Source organism: Oryza brachyantha, chromosome 8, assembly GCF_000231095.2.
Source record: "Oryza brachyantha chromosome 8, ObraRS2, whole genome shotgun sequence".
In the NCBI taxonomy this organism is placed as follows: domain Eukaryota; kingdom Viridiplantae; phylum Streptophyta; class Magnoliopsida; order Poales; family Poaceae; genus Oryza; species Oryza brachyantha.
This window is the reverse complement of record NC_023170.2, coordinates 4,715,745-4,730,482: the sequence shown is the minus strand read 5'-3', so window position 1 is coordinate 4,730,482 and position 14,738 is coordinate 4,715,745. Positions and strand designations below refer to the sequence as shown.

General features: G+C 39.3%; 3 protein-coding genes and 2 long non-coding RNA genes across 5 annotated transcripts; 3 read left to right on the top strand and 2 right to left on the bottom strand.

Annotated features, from left to right (window-relative positions):
• The first annotated feature begins 2,931 nt into the window (after positions 1-2,931).
• Positions 2,932-5,591, top strand: LOC102714580 (AUGMIN subunit 1). Its single transcript, XM_006659899.3, has 5 exons — positions 2,932-3,455; positions 3,900-4,034; positions 4,132-4,258; positions 5,031-5,168; positions 5,255-5,591. Exons 1-5 carry the CDS (start codon positions 2,986-2,988, stop codon positions 5,363-5,365), a joined length of 981 nt encoding a protein of 326 aa, XP_006659962.3. The 5' UTR covers positions 2,932-2,985; the 3' UTR covers positions 5,366-5,591.
• Positions 5,592-6,032: 441 nt separating this feature from the next.
• Positions 6,033-10,864, top strand: LOC121055167. The gene is made up of 3 exons (XR_005812355.1): positions 6,033-6,131; positions 9,919-10,157; positions 10,815-10,864. It is a non-coding gene; the product is annotated as an uncharacterized LOC121055167 (long non-coding RNA).
• Positions 6,586-7,727, bottom strand: LOC102701194 (xyloglucan endotransglucosylase/hydrolase protein 22-like). The gene is made up of 3 exons (XM_006659169.1): positions 7,449-7,727; positions 7,155-7,354; positions 6,586-6,973 (listed from the first exon to the last, which is right to left on the bottom strand). The coding sequence occupies exons 1-3, from the start codon at positions 7,725-7,727 to the stop codon at positions 6,586-6,588; spliced, it is 867 nt and encodes a 288-aa protein (XP_006659232.1).
• On the top strand, positions 10,853-14,738 carry LOC107304768. The gene is made up of 5 exons (XR_001550803.2): positions 10,853-10,918; positions 12,013-12,220; positions 13,357-13,446; positions 13,930-14,019; positions 14,114-14,738. It is a non-coding gene; the product is annotated as an uncharacterized LOC107304768 (long non-coding RNA).
• On the bottom strand, positions 11,381-12,574 carry LOC102700918 (xyloglucan endotransglucosylase/hydrolase protein 24-like). Its single transcript, XM_006659168.1, has 3 exons — positions 12,296-12,574; positions 11,992-12,191; positions 11,381-11,791 (listed from the first exon to the last, which is right to left on the bottom strand). Exons 1-3 carry the CDS (start codon positions 12,572-12,574, stop codon positions 11,410-11,412), a joined length of 861 nt encoding a protein of 286 aa, XP_006659231.1. The 3' UTR covers positions 11,381-11,409.

Below are 14,738 nucleotides of genomic sequence, written 5' to 3'. Positions count from 1 at the left end.
TAGAGATAAAACGATGAAAGGCGATTTTAAAGTACAAACAAATTCGTCGACATGTAGCATGCTTCTCATTCAGTATATACTGCAGGTATGCTTCTGATAGTCTCATCTTTGATAAAGAACTCAATGCCTTTAACCTATAATCAAAATTTGTATCTTTGTTAGCAAATTGAAACACCAAAAAATTTGCGTATTTCCAGTTATATTAGTCGATCTTGGCTTAACAATTGATGTAGCTTGAAGTTTGACGAGCCTAGTGAGGCACGACTCAAATAGCGTGGTTAAAGCATGACTTATTTGTTCTTTTCTTCTGTAGAAAGATATCGTATTGAAGTACAATAATAACCATTTGCCATATTTTAGAGCCAAACGCATGAGCTTTCTAGGTACTAATCATCCACTTCCTGCATGCCAAACTAGTATTATCCTGAATTTTTTTTTTGTCGCTTGAGTTAAAACAAATCTAGCTACTTCCTTCATTTTTTTAATTTAACGTCGTTATTTGATTATGCATTTTATTTTAAAAATTATATAATTATATAATTATTACTTTATAATTTGATTTATTACTAAATGATCTTTAAAAATGACTTATAATTTTATATGTTTGCACAAATTTATACTCCCTCCGTTTTACAATATAAGATTTTCTATCCTTACCTAAATTTATATGAATGCAACGAATCTAGACATATGTATAAATTATATACATCCATCAATTGATAAATCTAAACAAGACTAGAAAATCTTATAATATGAAACAAATGTAGTAATTAAGATGAATGACGTCAAATAAAAGAAATCAGAGAGAGTGCTCCATTTGATAGCCTTAGACGCTTCTCGCCTTATATCCATACTACTCTACCGCCGTTACCGTCAAATGAGCCATTGTATTAGTACAAGTATGAATGCTCTAGTCTCTCTTTTGTACTCGTGTACCTCTACAACTCAATTTTCTAAGCATAGTATCTTTTTTTGTGTTTTCATAACAAAGATTTTTTATGTACTTTCTACACATATTATAACACACATACCATCTTGTTTTAACCCATTAAAAATATTTTTTAAACAAGATTTAATTTTTCTATTTTCATAACAAGCATTTAGCTTGTATATATATAGCACTACCATAGGCCATTTTTTTAATCATGGAACTGTTCATCTCAAATAATACTCCCTCTAACTTATATACACAATCCTTTTATTTAAGAAAGCACCGAGTTAATGACCTGGGAGAAAATTTCAGAAGGATCAAAAACAAAATCCTCTGTAAAGCGAAAGGCACTGAAAGCAATGCTGGAAGAATACTTGGTCAGGGAATAATTGGAGGGTCTAAGTTCAATTTTGTGCAAAGATAGGGTGGTATCTGAAAACGCAAAGCTGGAACGGTACACGGCAGCAAGGGTGGCAAATGATGGACTGGAGCGTGCGTGCCACTAAACAACACCAACAATACAAAACACTCTTATCTATTCTATCTAAATATTTTCAAAACTGTTTTAAAATGAAAACTAGCTGTGTGCACATTAATCACATATTATTGGTAAGAGGGTACTACCTCCATTCCAGAAAATTTTTATTTTTCGATTTCTGTGTCGAATGCTGATTATCCGTCTTATTTGAAAAATTTATATAAAATTTTAAAAAAATTAGTCACGCATAAAATATTATTAATGTTTTATCATCTAATAAAAATAAAAATATTAATCATAATAAAATTTTAAATAAGACGAAGAGTAAAAGATTGTATAAAAAAACTTATTTTAGGACGGAGTACTAGACTAAACCTTTTTTTCATTTATAAATACTTGTGTTTGCCCACGCCATAGCTCAAGGTCAACATCTCTGGTGCCTCGATTAAGATTTATTAATTTCATCTCAATGCTGACTTTGAAGTGCAATTTTGGGGATTCCATTGGCTTTTGACATTTGGATGATTTTTGGGGCAGTGTCCTATGTCTCCTCGTTAATGGTTTGACCTAAAAGAGATAAAGCATATTCATGAGGGAATTAATAGTACTTAGGTCAGTGTTAATTTATCATGTGCTACTCATGTAGCTGAGAAAGTACTTAGTACTAGTACCACTATGTACTAGACAAATCCATTAATTCTGATACTTTGTTTCATTGGTAAGGAAGTAGTAGGGGAATGCATATGCATTGATCATTTGCTAATTGATCACCTGCTTATGAGTCATTAGCTAGGGCTTCATGGGACCATATGACACCATCACATTAGTAGGGACATGGGGGAGCATAGGAATTTGGTTTCTGGGTTGGCACTTTGGCAGATCCCATTTTTGTTCCCTTTTAGGTCCTACCTCCATATTTGGTTATTAGTTTTGTATGGTATGGGGTTGATAGTTTGCTTTTCTTGGTTACATGAAAAATGGAATTAAGTTAAAAATGGTTGGGAATAATGATTTTTATATTTGATCTGATAGATAAAGTTCCTATATATCGAAGCAGTATGAATTAATTGAGACGCACAGCTAAATACAGCACAACAGTGGAGCATGGTCAGTCGTCCATTTTATTTTATCGTCTTATAATTTTTATATTTCAGGGTTTGTTTGATTCATTATCCAAACTTCGCCTGCCAAAAAATGCTAGCACTAAAAACATTAGTGATTCATTTGTTCTGTTGTAAAATACGGAGTATTCATTTATAGTTTCTTAAGAGATATTTATAGCCTAAATTTTGGCAAACATATCCCAACTAAACCTACGCATTTCTATTTTTTTATGAACTCCACACATTTCTAAAATTTTAGTAAGAGTAACAGGATTTTTAACAAAAAAAATCAGCAAAATTTGTTCGGCTATGGGCAAATAAAACAAAGAAGCCCTTTTCCAAACCGTAATGGGCCGACTGGGCCGGAAATGGAATTTTCGAAACACAAAAAAGAAAAAAAAACACTGGAATTCCCAATTTCAAACGCCGATCTCTCCGTCTCGCCGGCCACCCACCCACCCACTCCACCAGCCATGGACCACGCCGCCGACCACCTCGACCCCGCCGCCCCGGCGTCCGGGCCCGCCCCCTCGTCCACCGCCGTCGCCGAGGTCAACGCGTGGCTGGCCTCCCTCGCGGCGGAGGCCGGAGGGGGTGGGGGAGGCGGAGGCGGGGCTCCGGGAGGCCGCGGCGGCGTTGGCGTCGGCGTCAGCGGCGCGGCCCCCCCGGAGCTCTCGCTGGGGCCCGAGCCGACGGCGCGCGGGGTCTCCTACCTCCGCGCGCTGGCGGCCGCGTCGCAGGCGAGGTCCCGCGCGGCGGGGATCGCGGCCGCGGGGCTGCGCGCGCAGGCCGCGGAGTATCGCGCCGAGGCGGCGCGCCTGCGGGAGGCGCTGGAGCGGGCGGGGCTCGCGCGGGACGCGCTCTCGCCGCCAGCGGCCGTGTCCGCTCGTGCAGTGGCCGCCGTCGCGAACCTCCTCGCCATCCGCGACACGGAGATGAGCAGGTGAATTGCTGGGGGCTAGGGTTCTCAGATAGTCAGATTTGCCCCCCTTGGGTGAGCGTAATTCTCAAATGAACACGCCTATCTGTCCTACTCTTCGCATTTCCAGTGGGAGATCTCAACCTCGAATTAGTCGATTCGTTTAGGTTACGTGGTTTTGTCGTCGGCATGGGTGAACTCTGATGAAGTTGCAATTTCAGTAAATAGTCCTCGCGGGTAATGCCATTAGTTTTGTTGACCAAATAGCAGGAACAGGGAATGACTGGAGCACATGCTAGTTCAACATTCATGTTTGGTGCTGATCAGCTGATCTAGACTGAAACTTCGTTTTAGTAGCCACGACTTGATGGTGGAGAATGCTAATGTTTCTCTTGATAGTGATTGGGGTGGTTATTTTCTTTTGGTTTTTCGTTGTTCTCTGATTACTTTGAAATGGTGGTTGTTCAGCTTTGTTGTGGCTAGTGCGGATCTTTCGCTGAGGAGAGCAGAGGTGGAGGAGAAGAGGGACAAGGTGCACAAGGAATCAAAGGCACTTCTTGATTACACAAGGAAGGCCATTACCAAGCTTACTGAGCTCAAGAAGTGAGTGGAAAACTGCTCTATTCTCAGTAGACTTTAGAAGATTTACTAAACTGCCTAGATGTCTTGAGAAAATATAATGAACAACATACATTTGAAGGATGCTGGAAAAATTCAAAAATGATGTGGAGAAGCAACAAGTGGAACAGATGACGGATTGGCAGACAAAGTTAGTTATGATGGACTCAAAGGAACGCCAATATATACTCCAAGTCTCCAATTATAAGGTGACTAGTTTTTCTTCTTTTGTAAGTGGTGTAACAAGTCTTTTTTTGACCTGATAGTTTTGGCTAACTACCACTAAACAAAGCAGTCTCTGTTGCCAGAGCATCCTATCCTGTTAGCTACTAACTGTCAACTGTTAGAAGTTAGAAGTATATGGTCAGTTGTTAGTCCTTGTGCTTGTGAGTAAAGCACGATGCTGCAGGACATGATATATCAAGTTAAATTTTACAAATTTGAAATCATTTCAGTCCACATATTTCCTGAACCTTGACCTGAAGAGGCTGAGGCTCTTGATCAGATGCTTATTTGCGATTTTTATGCATTCAGTGGCCATTTCTTCGGTCGGATTGTAAGATAGGGCAAAAACTATGTGTATATGTGTTTTGGGGGTAACTGTGAAATTGTTTAATGCTGGTGCATCTAGTCAATGATAGAATTTGGTCTGAACATGCCTTTTCACCAATACGCTTTTCCATCACATATTTCCTTTTATGTTACAGTTTGCTAGTTATGAACTTAATCATATTATGATGAGTTGACTAGTCTTACATCATGGTATGATGTTGACATTACAAACATGTGCAGCTTCCAATTTTAAGGGCTTATGTGATATTATTCTTGTTATAAGACTTAAAGGCCTGGGCTATATAGAGTTATCCATTGCCCTTCTCAGTCCATGCTTGCATTTATGCTGCATTGCTGCAGCACACTGTTTTTTGATTTGGCAATATACAGTTATACCTTATAGATTTATTCTCCTTTTATATCTTTTAGGCGATGCTCAACCGAGTGGGATATACACCGGAGATCAATCATGGTGTGCTGATGGAAATGGCAGAGCATAAGAAGGATTTAGAGAGAAAGACTAAACCCATTGCGGACACATTGAGAAGCTACCAGGACTTGCCACCAGTATGCCTTTTGTTTTCTATTTTGTTCCTTTTCTTCAGACATAAATCTTTACTTACTTCATGTGTATATTTTATGACTGTCATCAGGACAAAGCTCTAGCTGCTCTTGCTATAGAGGACAAAAAGAGGCAGTATGCAGCTGCAGAGAAGTACCTGGAAGATGTGTTACAGTCTGCGTTAACCACACCTGGTCTATGATATGCGTGCGTGTGCGTGTGTGTGTGTGTGATTTTGTAATACTATTTGGTGTGGCATACCATTGATTGATAAGGTTATGCAGTAATGGTCATTGATTTCTCATAAGTTGTAACTTGATTCTATAATCCTGTAAAATGCATGTACTAGTATTTTCCTAACCACGACAAATTTCACCACACAAACTTAGTTCTGTTGCAGCTACAATGCCATCGACACCATGATGCTTCTGAACATCTTGGCCTGTTTTGTCTTCTTTCTTTTTTTTTTTTTTTTTTTTTTTTTTTGCATTGAGGTCTATGTGATTATGGATAGGCATGATGATCCATGGAGTCAATTGATGATATATGCTAATAGATTAGATGAAATGTGATGATATACAAGATGCATCTTGTTTCAAATACCTTTTCATTTGGTCTTATATCTTCATTCAAGTAGTTAACCAGATTTGTTTGCAACAGTCTAATTGAATTCAAATGCTCATAGTAAATATTAATATTTTCTGTGATTTCTAATGTTGAACTGGAAATAAAATGAGGGAGTAATGAAGACACTATATTCCTGAGCAAGTATCTTTTGGTTTAAACTGGATGGTGGAGTGGTTGGCCTCAGATGTATAAATGTATTGCCTATATTTTGTATTGCAGTGCCTGGGATTACGTGCTTTCAAGGCCTGTATGCATCCTTCCCCTGGTGTTATTCTGCATAGGAAAGAGAAATCTTGGATGAAAAGCTGTTTCCAGTGCTGCATCTTACTGGTGAAAAGACGGTATGCTGAACTCCTTTTTTTTTTCTCTTAAGTGCAAACTTACAACTGAATGATTGTAATTTTTTTGCTGATATGAGCACAACACAATTGACTTAGATTTCTTCCATTTTAGTGTCATTCTTCATATCTTAGTACAGAAGACATGCTAAGCATATATTTACTACTATTAAATAGGCTTGCTGACTTATATTTTTTCCATTTAAGTAATTTCTGCACAAATGGATTATCTGACTTTTCATTAGCACCGGTAGATGCTAAATTTGTTAATCTCTATCATCTTTTCTTCCTATGTAATATCTTTTATATCTGTCACCAACATATTGGTTTGAGGTTCTGATTCTACTTTTTTTTTTCTCAAATAAATGCAATGAAAGCAATATTTTTAATGTTCTGGCTTGCAAAGAAAAGGAAAAAAAGAAACACAGTTACTCTTTCTATCAGCTAAATGACACTACTACTGGGACCCACATTCTGGGGGATACCCATTAGGATACCTCCTTGAATCAGTGCAGTAGTCATAGATCTTGTACTTATCATCCACATCTTTCAGTTTCTGCTTCCCTTCCTCATCCAAATCCTGGGTAAACCAACTGTTGTCACTAGACCCTTGACTGCAAATCCAAGCAGTTTTGTGTGGGACGCAGGCGTTGGCTTGGTAGTTCCGGAAGAATGCGGTAAATGGTGCTTGGGACCAGTCGGTTTTGATACTCCCACCCTGTGTCGCCCAGTCATCAGCATTCCAGATGCTGGCGTACAGCCTCATTGGTTGATATAGTGGGAAGGGAATATCATTCCTTAGCTGGTTCTTCATCTGCCGAATTGGTCTGCCATCAACAAGTATTCTGCAATGGCACAGCAAACAAATTAATTTAGGCTTGACTCTCAAATATAATAAAGAAAGTGCCTTCCTAGATTCAGCAAATCTTTTCCACAGGTGCTTACATATAGAACAGAGCACTACCCAAATGAGATTTAGTGCTGCGTATATGGGAACGAATGACTTTAACAAGACATGTAACTTACAAGATCATCTGTGGGTTCCAGATGATGGTATATGTATGGAAGTCTTCTGTAGGATCAAACCAAAGCTGGTACTGCTTTTCTCTGCCACCTGTCCCTCTGGCGTAGATGTTAGTGTGCAAGGTGTAGGGTTCACCAGTAGTGTTTCCCAAGAACTCAAGATCAATCTCATCATGGATGTCCCACAGCCCCTCTGTTATCATCTATTCTCAAGTTGTGGCACAAAAGGAATGGTTAATCTAAAGATCACAAATACATATATGGCAGTCAGTTCAGTTCTTGCTTATTACTACTTACATATAATGTGGTGACAGTGCCAGCTGAGTCCTTGGCAACGAGCTTGATGTCCATGTCAATCCTCGCAAAGAGATACTTTGTCTTCGAACGGAACGCAGAAGTGGTCCAGTGGTCGAGGGACAGTGATACAATTTGGTGGCCAGTGCTGTCGTAGAGCACCTGTGTATTTCCCCACAGCATGTCAAGGCTGTCTGTCATGTCACTGATTACTGGGGAGGTGGCTAGGATGAAATACAAAGCTGCCATGGAAGCTAGGAGCTGAGGCCTAGCCTGCCCCATGGATTCTACTAATGCTAGGTGAATGGTCATACTGTGAGTGTGCTGTGTTGAAATGTTTTAGACTATATATAGACTCAGGTGAAGTGGAAACCAGTGTGTCCAAGTCTAAACAAGATCTAGGTAGGTCTGACGTAGTATTTATTGCCTTAGATTCTTGGAAGGTGTATGAACTGGACCTAATTGGCTGGCATGAAGAAGTGGGTACAAAGAATTGATAGGATTGGGTTGAACCAAAGCTTGAGCAGGAATGATCAAGTCTGAGGTTGACTAACTGGTTCTATCGTCGGGCCAATTTGCGAGCCAGGCTTCTGACGAACTCACCTGGCCTTAAGCAAGTTGAAGCCTTATGGTTTAGAGGGTTTTAGTCACAGTACGGTGCAGTTCTCCTAGGTGAAATTACTAGTTGAACTCACTATGAAATACGTGCTCGGTTATGATCTAGAGGATTTTAGTCACCACAAAGTGCAGTTCTTGTAGGTGAATGTACTAGTTTAACTCAATTATGAAACATTTATTTCGTTTTTTTTTTTGAAAAAAATATTACCTAGTTATAGGACATCGGGAGGATTACTAGTTTTGTTGCAGTCCTGCATTGATCTGTTTAGTTTTCATTAAATAGCCATTTTCCTCTTCATGGATGTTCGTGATGAGGGGATCAAACTACATAATTTTGTGGTCGATTAGATTGGTGGATCTATGACTTTCATAAAGAATTAATTTCTTCAGATGTAAACAGATATTTAATAAGTGATGTTCAGCTTTGGTAAACAGATCAGATTATGTGCAAGTCAGACAGGCAAATGACCTGTAAACACAATGCTATCTAGTCATTTACACTGAAGTCCCACTGGGCATTCCACACTTCAGACATATTTGTAAGTTCATTGTGTCAGTGCACTGCTGGATATAAGCTAGTTTGTACATAACAAACTTGAATGCCACTGTGTAAAAATTCCTATAGTATTATTGGATACACAGGTATTAGTTGACTTTGTAACAATGGAAGTCTTTTCTAGTTATTTAACTTTGTTTGTGTAGATGGGCGTGACACTGGCATGGATGTGCAGTCATCGTGAGCTGTAGTTTTTGAGATATGCAACAACAGAGTACTAGTTCTTTGTCCCTAATAAATGGTGCCTGTGCTTTTCTTATTTTATGTTCTAGAGAGTCACATAGAGATTGCTTCGACTCAGGTTCTGTTTGGCATTGTGATGTATCATGAGTTTGGTGCAACTGCTTTTGGACATTTTGGTGTTTGGTACACTGCCTTTTGTTTTAATCGAAGTCGCAAGTGATAATGTTATTATATTATGTAAGTATGAATTTTTTGAGTCATGACAGTTGTATAAAACGTTTTGTTTGGTCTTCATTTGATTCATAAACAAAACTACAACCATATTAGATTTATATTTCTACTGCAGCTTTTAGTGAAGGGAAAAATAAACACAGTGCATCATAGCACAACCACCATGAATTGGACGATAACAGATTTGTCACTCGCTGTCTATGACACGTGGGTCCTCATGTGTTTATGACATGTGGGTCCAGTGATAAATCTATTAGGACCAAATGCAAGAGTGGTAAAAAGTTAATTATTCCCCATAAATTGAGACTCAGTATTTTCTAGTTCAGATTAACACCTTTTAGGTGTCATGTTCAATTTCTCAAATGTTTATTCACTTGATATGTGATTTAGTGGTCAATGCAGTTGGCTGTCCATACTCTGTGAGCATGCAAAGAAATTCAGATGACAAAAATTTTAGTTTACAGTAGCCTTGTTATGCATTCATTATCTTACTAACATGTGGCCCAAGAGGCCAAGACCCACCTTGTGTTTGAGACTACAAAGAATTTGCAAATATGTAATTATATGCTTTATTTTATGTAGCACCACACTTGTGGCAATATATAAAATAAACATGGAAATAACAAGATAAGTAGTACGTGGGTCTGAAACTCTACGCTCAAGTTTGCCACTGTTTTTTTCTATTTTACAAGGATGACATTCAAATAAAAGTTCTAGTGGCATTTTTGCAATTTTTAGTGGCAATTTTGCAATAGCGATTCAAACCAGTGGTAAATTTGCAATTGCCCAATTATTGAGCAGTAAATAAGGCATTGGGGATGGATTGATGGAATTATTTTACTCACACTAATGTGAAATGTTAGCTAATCTATTTATCATAAGTAGGTTTGCCACCAGGTATCGTCGATGGACAAAATGGTGATGGTAGCATTCTCCTCTGTAAATAGTTATGGTAATTGGGCACTGCTGCAATGGACTCCAGTGTAAAAGATTTGGTGGGAGGATATCTGCTCATTTGGCCATTCTTCTGTTACCGAAGCATACTTCATACTCAGTGAGTCCAGAGATGCTGTGATTCAGCTGAAGCCACAATTGTATGCAGAGCCAGTTGATACTATGAAGAGGTAATTTACCACAACGTTCAGACACATGCAGAGCCAGCTGAAGGCACAGTTGGTGTTCCTGTGCAGGTGGACAAAATTAGAAAAAGCTGTAGGGGACTAGGGGATGCAAAAATTATTTGTTTTTTAAATATTCTTTTAGAGGACATTGGCAGTACCATATTGCCCAGGGTTACTACCTATATACATTGTGGTATAGAGAGTTGGCAGGACAACAGATAAAATTATCCAATAACTCGGGATATATTTAGTGGTGCAGAGCTTACCTTTTCTTAGGACGCTTCGGGTACTCATCCTCAACCAGCCGTATAGCTCAGCAGGATTTTTAGCCACACCTTTATTTCTGGAATTAGAGATGGAGCTCTATAGCTCAGCAGGATCTAATTGTGGCACTCATTTTTGCTTCCAGAAATGATATGAATATTGTGAATTTTTTACTTATAAATACCTGCTCTTTAAACTTGAAACCTTTACTGCTACGTTCATTCTCTACATCGAGAAAATGGTAACCTTCATGGTTAGACAGTATCATTTTTTTGCAGTGTTGATAACAAGCCATATTAGGAGAGAACAGGGGCAAGGTTTAAACATTTTTTCTGGATACCAAGTTATGTAAAGTACCCTACTTCTGCTAATAATGAGGAATGATGTGTTTTGCAGACCGACTCAATATATTTGGTGGTGATACTTTGAAGCACTGCAAACAAGGGGTGTAACTGAAAAATGCCATGTTTCCAGGTTGATCTTACCAGTTTACCTGTGAGGTATGTAAGTAAACAAGCATAATATTTAGTGATACAAACACATGATTTTATACCATGTTGTTCATGCAACATCCTTCATAGCTTGTTTTCAAATGACATAAATGTTTTTATTGTATATGGACATCTATTTATTTTCTTTTTTGATAGGGGGACATCTATGGATTGACGCATTTAATTGGAACTATTTGCAAATGCATCACTTAGGCTACACATATTTAACACTAGCCTGACTAGAAAGTTTCTACATATTTAGCTCACTGCACAAAGTTGTTGACATATCTCACTTGCTATATGTACAATTGTAGGGCCAACATTTTATTTCCTTTTAAAGTAGGGTGCTTCCCTTAGAACTTCTAGTAAAATGGAAGATTTCATTTTTTTAAATGAGTGGACAATACATTTGTTATACTGTTCATACTCTGAAAGAATGAACTGAATCATCCAATACACCTCCCACCCTTTCTATCTGGCTATCTGCTAGTCGATTATTTCTAATTTAACGTACACTCTTTGGGGAGACTATCTTTGAACCTCTTGGTGTCAGTGCAGTAATCATATATCTTGTAGTTGGTATCCACCTCCTGCAGCTGCTGTTTCCGTGTCTCATCTAGCTCCTGGTTGAACCAATTTCCGAAGCTCTGGGCGCAGAGTGGGGAGCTCTGTTGTGGGGGGCAAGCGATAGCCCTGTAGTTCTGGAAGTATGCCGTGAATGGCGCCTGAGACCAGTCGGTCTTGACCCGCCCTCCCATTGTTGCCCAGTCATCGGCATTCCAGATGCTGCCATACACCCTCATTGGCTGATAGTTTGGGTAGGGGACACCGTACATTAAATTGTTCTTGATCTGCCGTATCAGCTTGTCGTCGACGAGGATTCTGCAACTCAACAGCATTCTTATTGTTAGTGTTTGTGTTTCTCAAATAAGTGAGTTTCATAAGATAATTTTCCTGATACTGAGTTCTTTGTTCTTTCTAAAATTGGTTTGCCATGTACCATTGATTATTAAAGCATTGTGAAACTGAGATTGGCATTAGTTTTTCGCATTAAGTAAAATGGATAATACGGCAGAGCTTACAGGATACTTCTTTGGTTCCAGATGATGGTGTAGGTGTGGAAGTCTGCGGTGGGATCAAACCAGAGCTTGTATTGCTTCTCTCTGCCACCTTTCCCTCTGGCATACAGGTTGGTGTGCAGGGTGTAGGGCTCGCCAGTGATGTTCCCCAAGAACTCGAGGTCAATCTCATCATGAAACTGCCACAGCCCTTCTGTTATCATCTGTTCCCAGATTTCAACACAAGTGAATGGTTAGTTTAAAGGATCTGCAAGTGACACCACTGCTAATCTAGGAGTAGAAATTTATTCATTCCCTTCTCACTTACATAAAGAGTAGTCACGGTTCCAGCTGAGTTTCCAGCAACGAGTTTGATGTCCACGTCGATCCTACCGTAGAGGTATGTGCTCTTTGATTGGAACGCGGAGGTTGTCCAGCGGTCAAGAGACAGCGAGATAGTCCGTTTGCCACTGCTGTCGTAGAACACCTTTGAGTTCCCCCACAGTATGTCGAGGTCATTGGTGAGGTCGGCAGTGACCATGGAAATAGCTAGGATGAGGTAGAAAGCCCCCAGGGAGGCTAGGAGGTGAACCCTAGTCTGCCCCATGGCTTTTGGTGGTGTTGGAGAATGAGCACACTGCGTGGGTGTGCTGTGTCTCAAATGGTGTGCACTTTATAGACTGAGGTGAAGGGAGACTTGGTTGTGCGAGCACGTCTAAACAAATTTAGAAGATCTAGCTTGCCAGTGACTTTGATTCTTGGAAGATGTAAGACACTGGAGGGAATCGTCTGGCTGCTGAATAAGTGGTGTAAAAAAATATCGATGAAAATGACTTCAATTAAAGCCAGAACGGTAATCAAGTTGACTAACTGGTTCTAGGGTTCTACCTTGGCACCAAATCTGCGAGCCATCCCACGGTGTCTTCTGACAATCTAAGGTTATTCTCAAGCAAGTTGAAGGTTAATGTTATATTGTTATGGGTATACCATATATTATCATGGCTTATGATGACAAGAGGCTTCTTAGGATCCCTTTGGCCATTGCGGTGCAATCTGCATTGAGCTACTAATTGCTAGATCCACTAGAAGAAATAATTATGAGTTCTATAAAGCATCTATAATTTTGCTTTCTGGTTTCTTATATATGATATCTTCCAGATAGTGGTAGGCTAGAAGCACACAAAAATGATATGCAATTACAGGTTGTCTCCAATCGATGCCTTGATGCCTTTGTGAGAGAATGTACAAATACTAATGCACTCATAGTTTACCAATGATTTGTTCTAGTTGAACTCAGCCCCTCATTATTGTCAGGTTTATGAGCTCCAATTGATGTTGCTTGTTCCTCTTAGGAATTTGATTGATCTAATATATTTTTTTTCTGTGTAGACCGACACTCTCCAGTCTAGAAACCCTACTGATGCAAGTGATATGGTGAGGCGCTCTTCCATAGACAAAATGATCTACAAGTCAAAAAGGGTAAGTCAGCTGTGGATTACGAGGTATTGCAAACCGAAATTCCAACCAGTAAATTGAGGCCTCCAAGCTTCTGACTTCTGACTAAGCCCTATGTGCAGCTGTCCATTCACATATATATATTTTTCATGGATACCCATGGGAAGTTGGGAACAAAGCCCAAGAACTTGCGGCATAAACAATCTGCAAATTTAAAACAGTACATCTCAGTATAAGTTCATCACATATCCGTACTTCTATAAGCTCAAATGTTATCTTGGGAGAAAGTCAGCTGGAATTTTGTTTTAAATGATCATGAAAATGTCAAAACAGCACTTTTTGTGTGTGCTAAATCTGATGTTTCCTCTTTGTTTGTTGAGAAGTCTATGTGCTTACTGCATCCTCAAGGACAATCCATGTTTGAATTAATCTATTTTTTATCTGTATTTAAATTATGTCTTTTATCTAAATAAATATAATTCTCATGTACGTTTTTTTTTGCTCCAGGGTGGTTATGATGAGGAAGTATGAAATTAACTACTGCTGGGGCTTGATTGTTCAAACAGATTATATCGCTGAAGTTACATCAAGCAGCTGGTGAGCGAGCCCTCCAATTTAACCATTCTTTTCATGTGTTTCCACAATCTCTGACAAAAACTGCATATATCTCTGCATTTTGTTCACGATCAAGCATTTCTTCATGCCGTCTTCTGGAATTCGGAGGAGTATGCCGGATCGCCAGTATTTTTCACTTGCCAGATTGTCATTCTTACATGTCCTGCGTTGACTCCGCTTACAATCAGCACGCCATTTTATTTAAACTACCTTTCTGTCTGTGTAGAAGACCGTGAAGCTTTGCAGGGCCTGCAGTATTTAACCAAGTTAACATGGCAGATGGGCCGTAAGATATCGATGTACGTATTTCTAGTGTCTGCTACCTTATGTAATTAATGGCGACTGTTTTTTTTATAGGTGTGAGATCAGACGGGCAAGCGCTTGAGATCGCATCGATTCATGCTGCTGTGATTTGGATTAGTAAAAGGCATTTTTATTTCATCAGTTTTCCTTCCTGGCTTTGCAAATTCCTAGGCACATGAGAGGTGTCGGCATCATTTTTGTCCATGGAGCCGGCGGTGCTTCCGGTCCTGCCAAGCATAGCATGTGTACGCACCGTGTGCTCTGAGGTACAGGCAACTGCGTCTTAGCTTCCCTTTGTTTAATACTCCTTCTGTTTTATAACGTAACATGTTTAACTCTTTTGATTACAATGTTTGACCATTTCTTATTCAAAAATTATGGAAATATTATTTATTTTG

Excerpts from the sequence above, each read along its gene's own strand:
- LOC102714580 (XM_006659899.3), top strand. The coding sequence starts at position 2,986 with ATGGACCACGCCGCCGACCACCTCGACCCCGCCGCCCCGGCGTCCGGG. Across the intron at positions 3,456-3,899 it reads CGCGACACGGAGATGAGCAG|CTTTGTTGTGGCTAGTGCGG; the intron begins GTGAATTGCTGG and ends GTGGTTGTTCAG. Across the intron at positions 4,035-4,131 it reads AAGCTTACTGAGCTCAAGAA|GATGCTGGAAAAATTCAAAA; the intron begins GTGAGTGGAAAA and ends ATACATTTGAAG.
- LOC102701194 (XM_006659169.1), bottom strand. The coding sequence starts at position 7,727 with ATGGGGCAGGCTAGGCCTCAGCTCCTAGCTTCCATGGCAGCTTTGTAT. Across the intron at positions 7,355-7,448 it reads GCACTGTCACCACATTATAT|ATGATAACAGAGGGGCTGTG; the intron begins GTAAGTAGTAAT and ends ACTTGAGAATAG. Across the intron at positions 6,974-7,154 it reads TGGAACCCACAGATGATCTT|AATACTTGTTGATGGCAGAC; the intron begins GTAAGTTACATG and ends GTGCCATTGCAG.
- LOC102700918 (XM_006659168.1), bottom strand. The coding sequence starts at position 12,574 with ATGGGGCAGACTAGGGTTCACCTCCTAGCCTCCCTGGGGGCTTTCTAC. Across the intron at positions 12,192-12,295 it reads GAACCGTGACTACTCTTTAT|ATGATAACAGAAGGGCTGTG; the intron begins GTAAGTGAGAAG and ends ATCTGGGAACAG. Across the intron at positions 11,792-11,991 it reads TGGAACCAAAGAAGTATCCT|AATCCTCGTCGACGACAAGC; the intron begins GTAAGCTCTGCC and ends GTTGAGTTGCAG.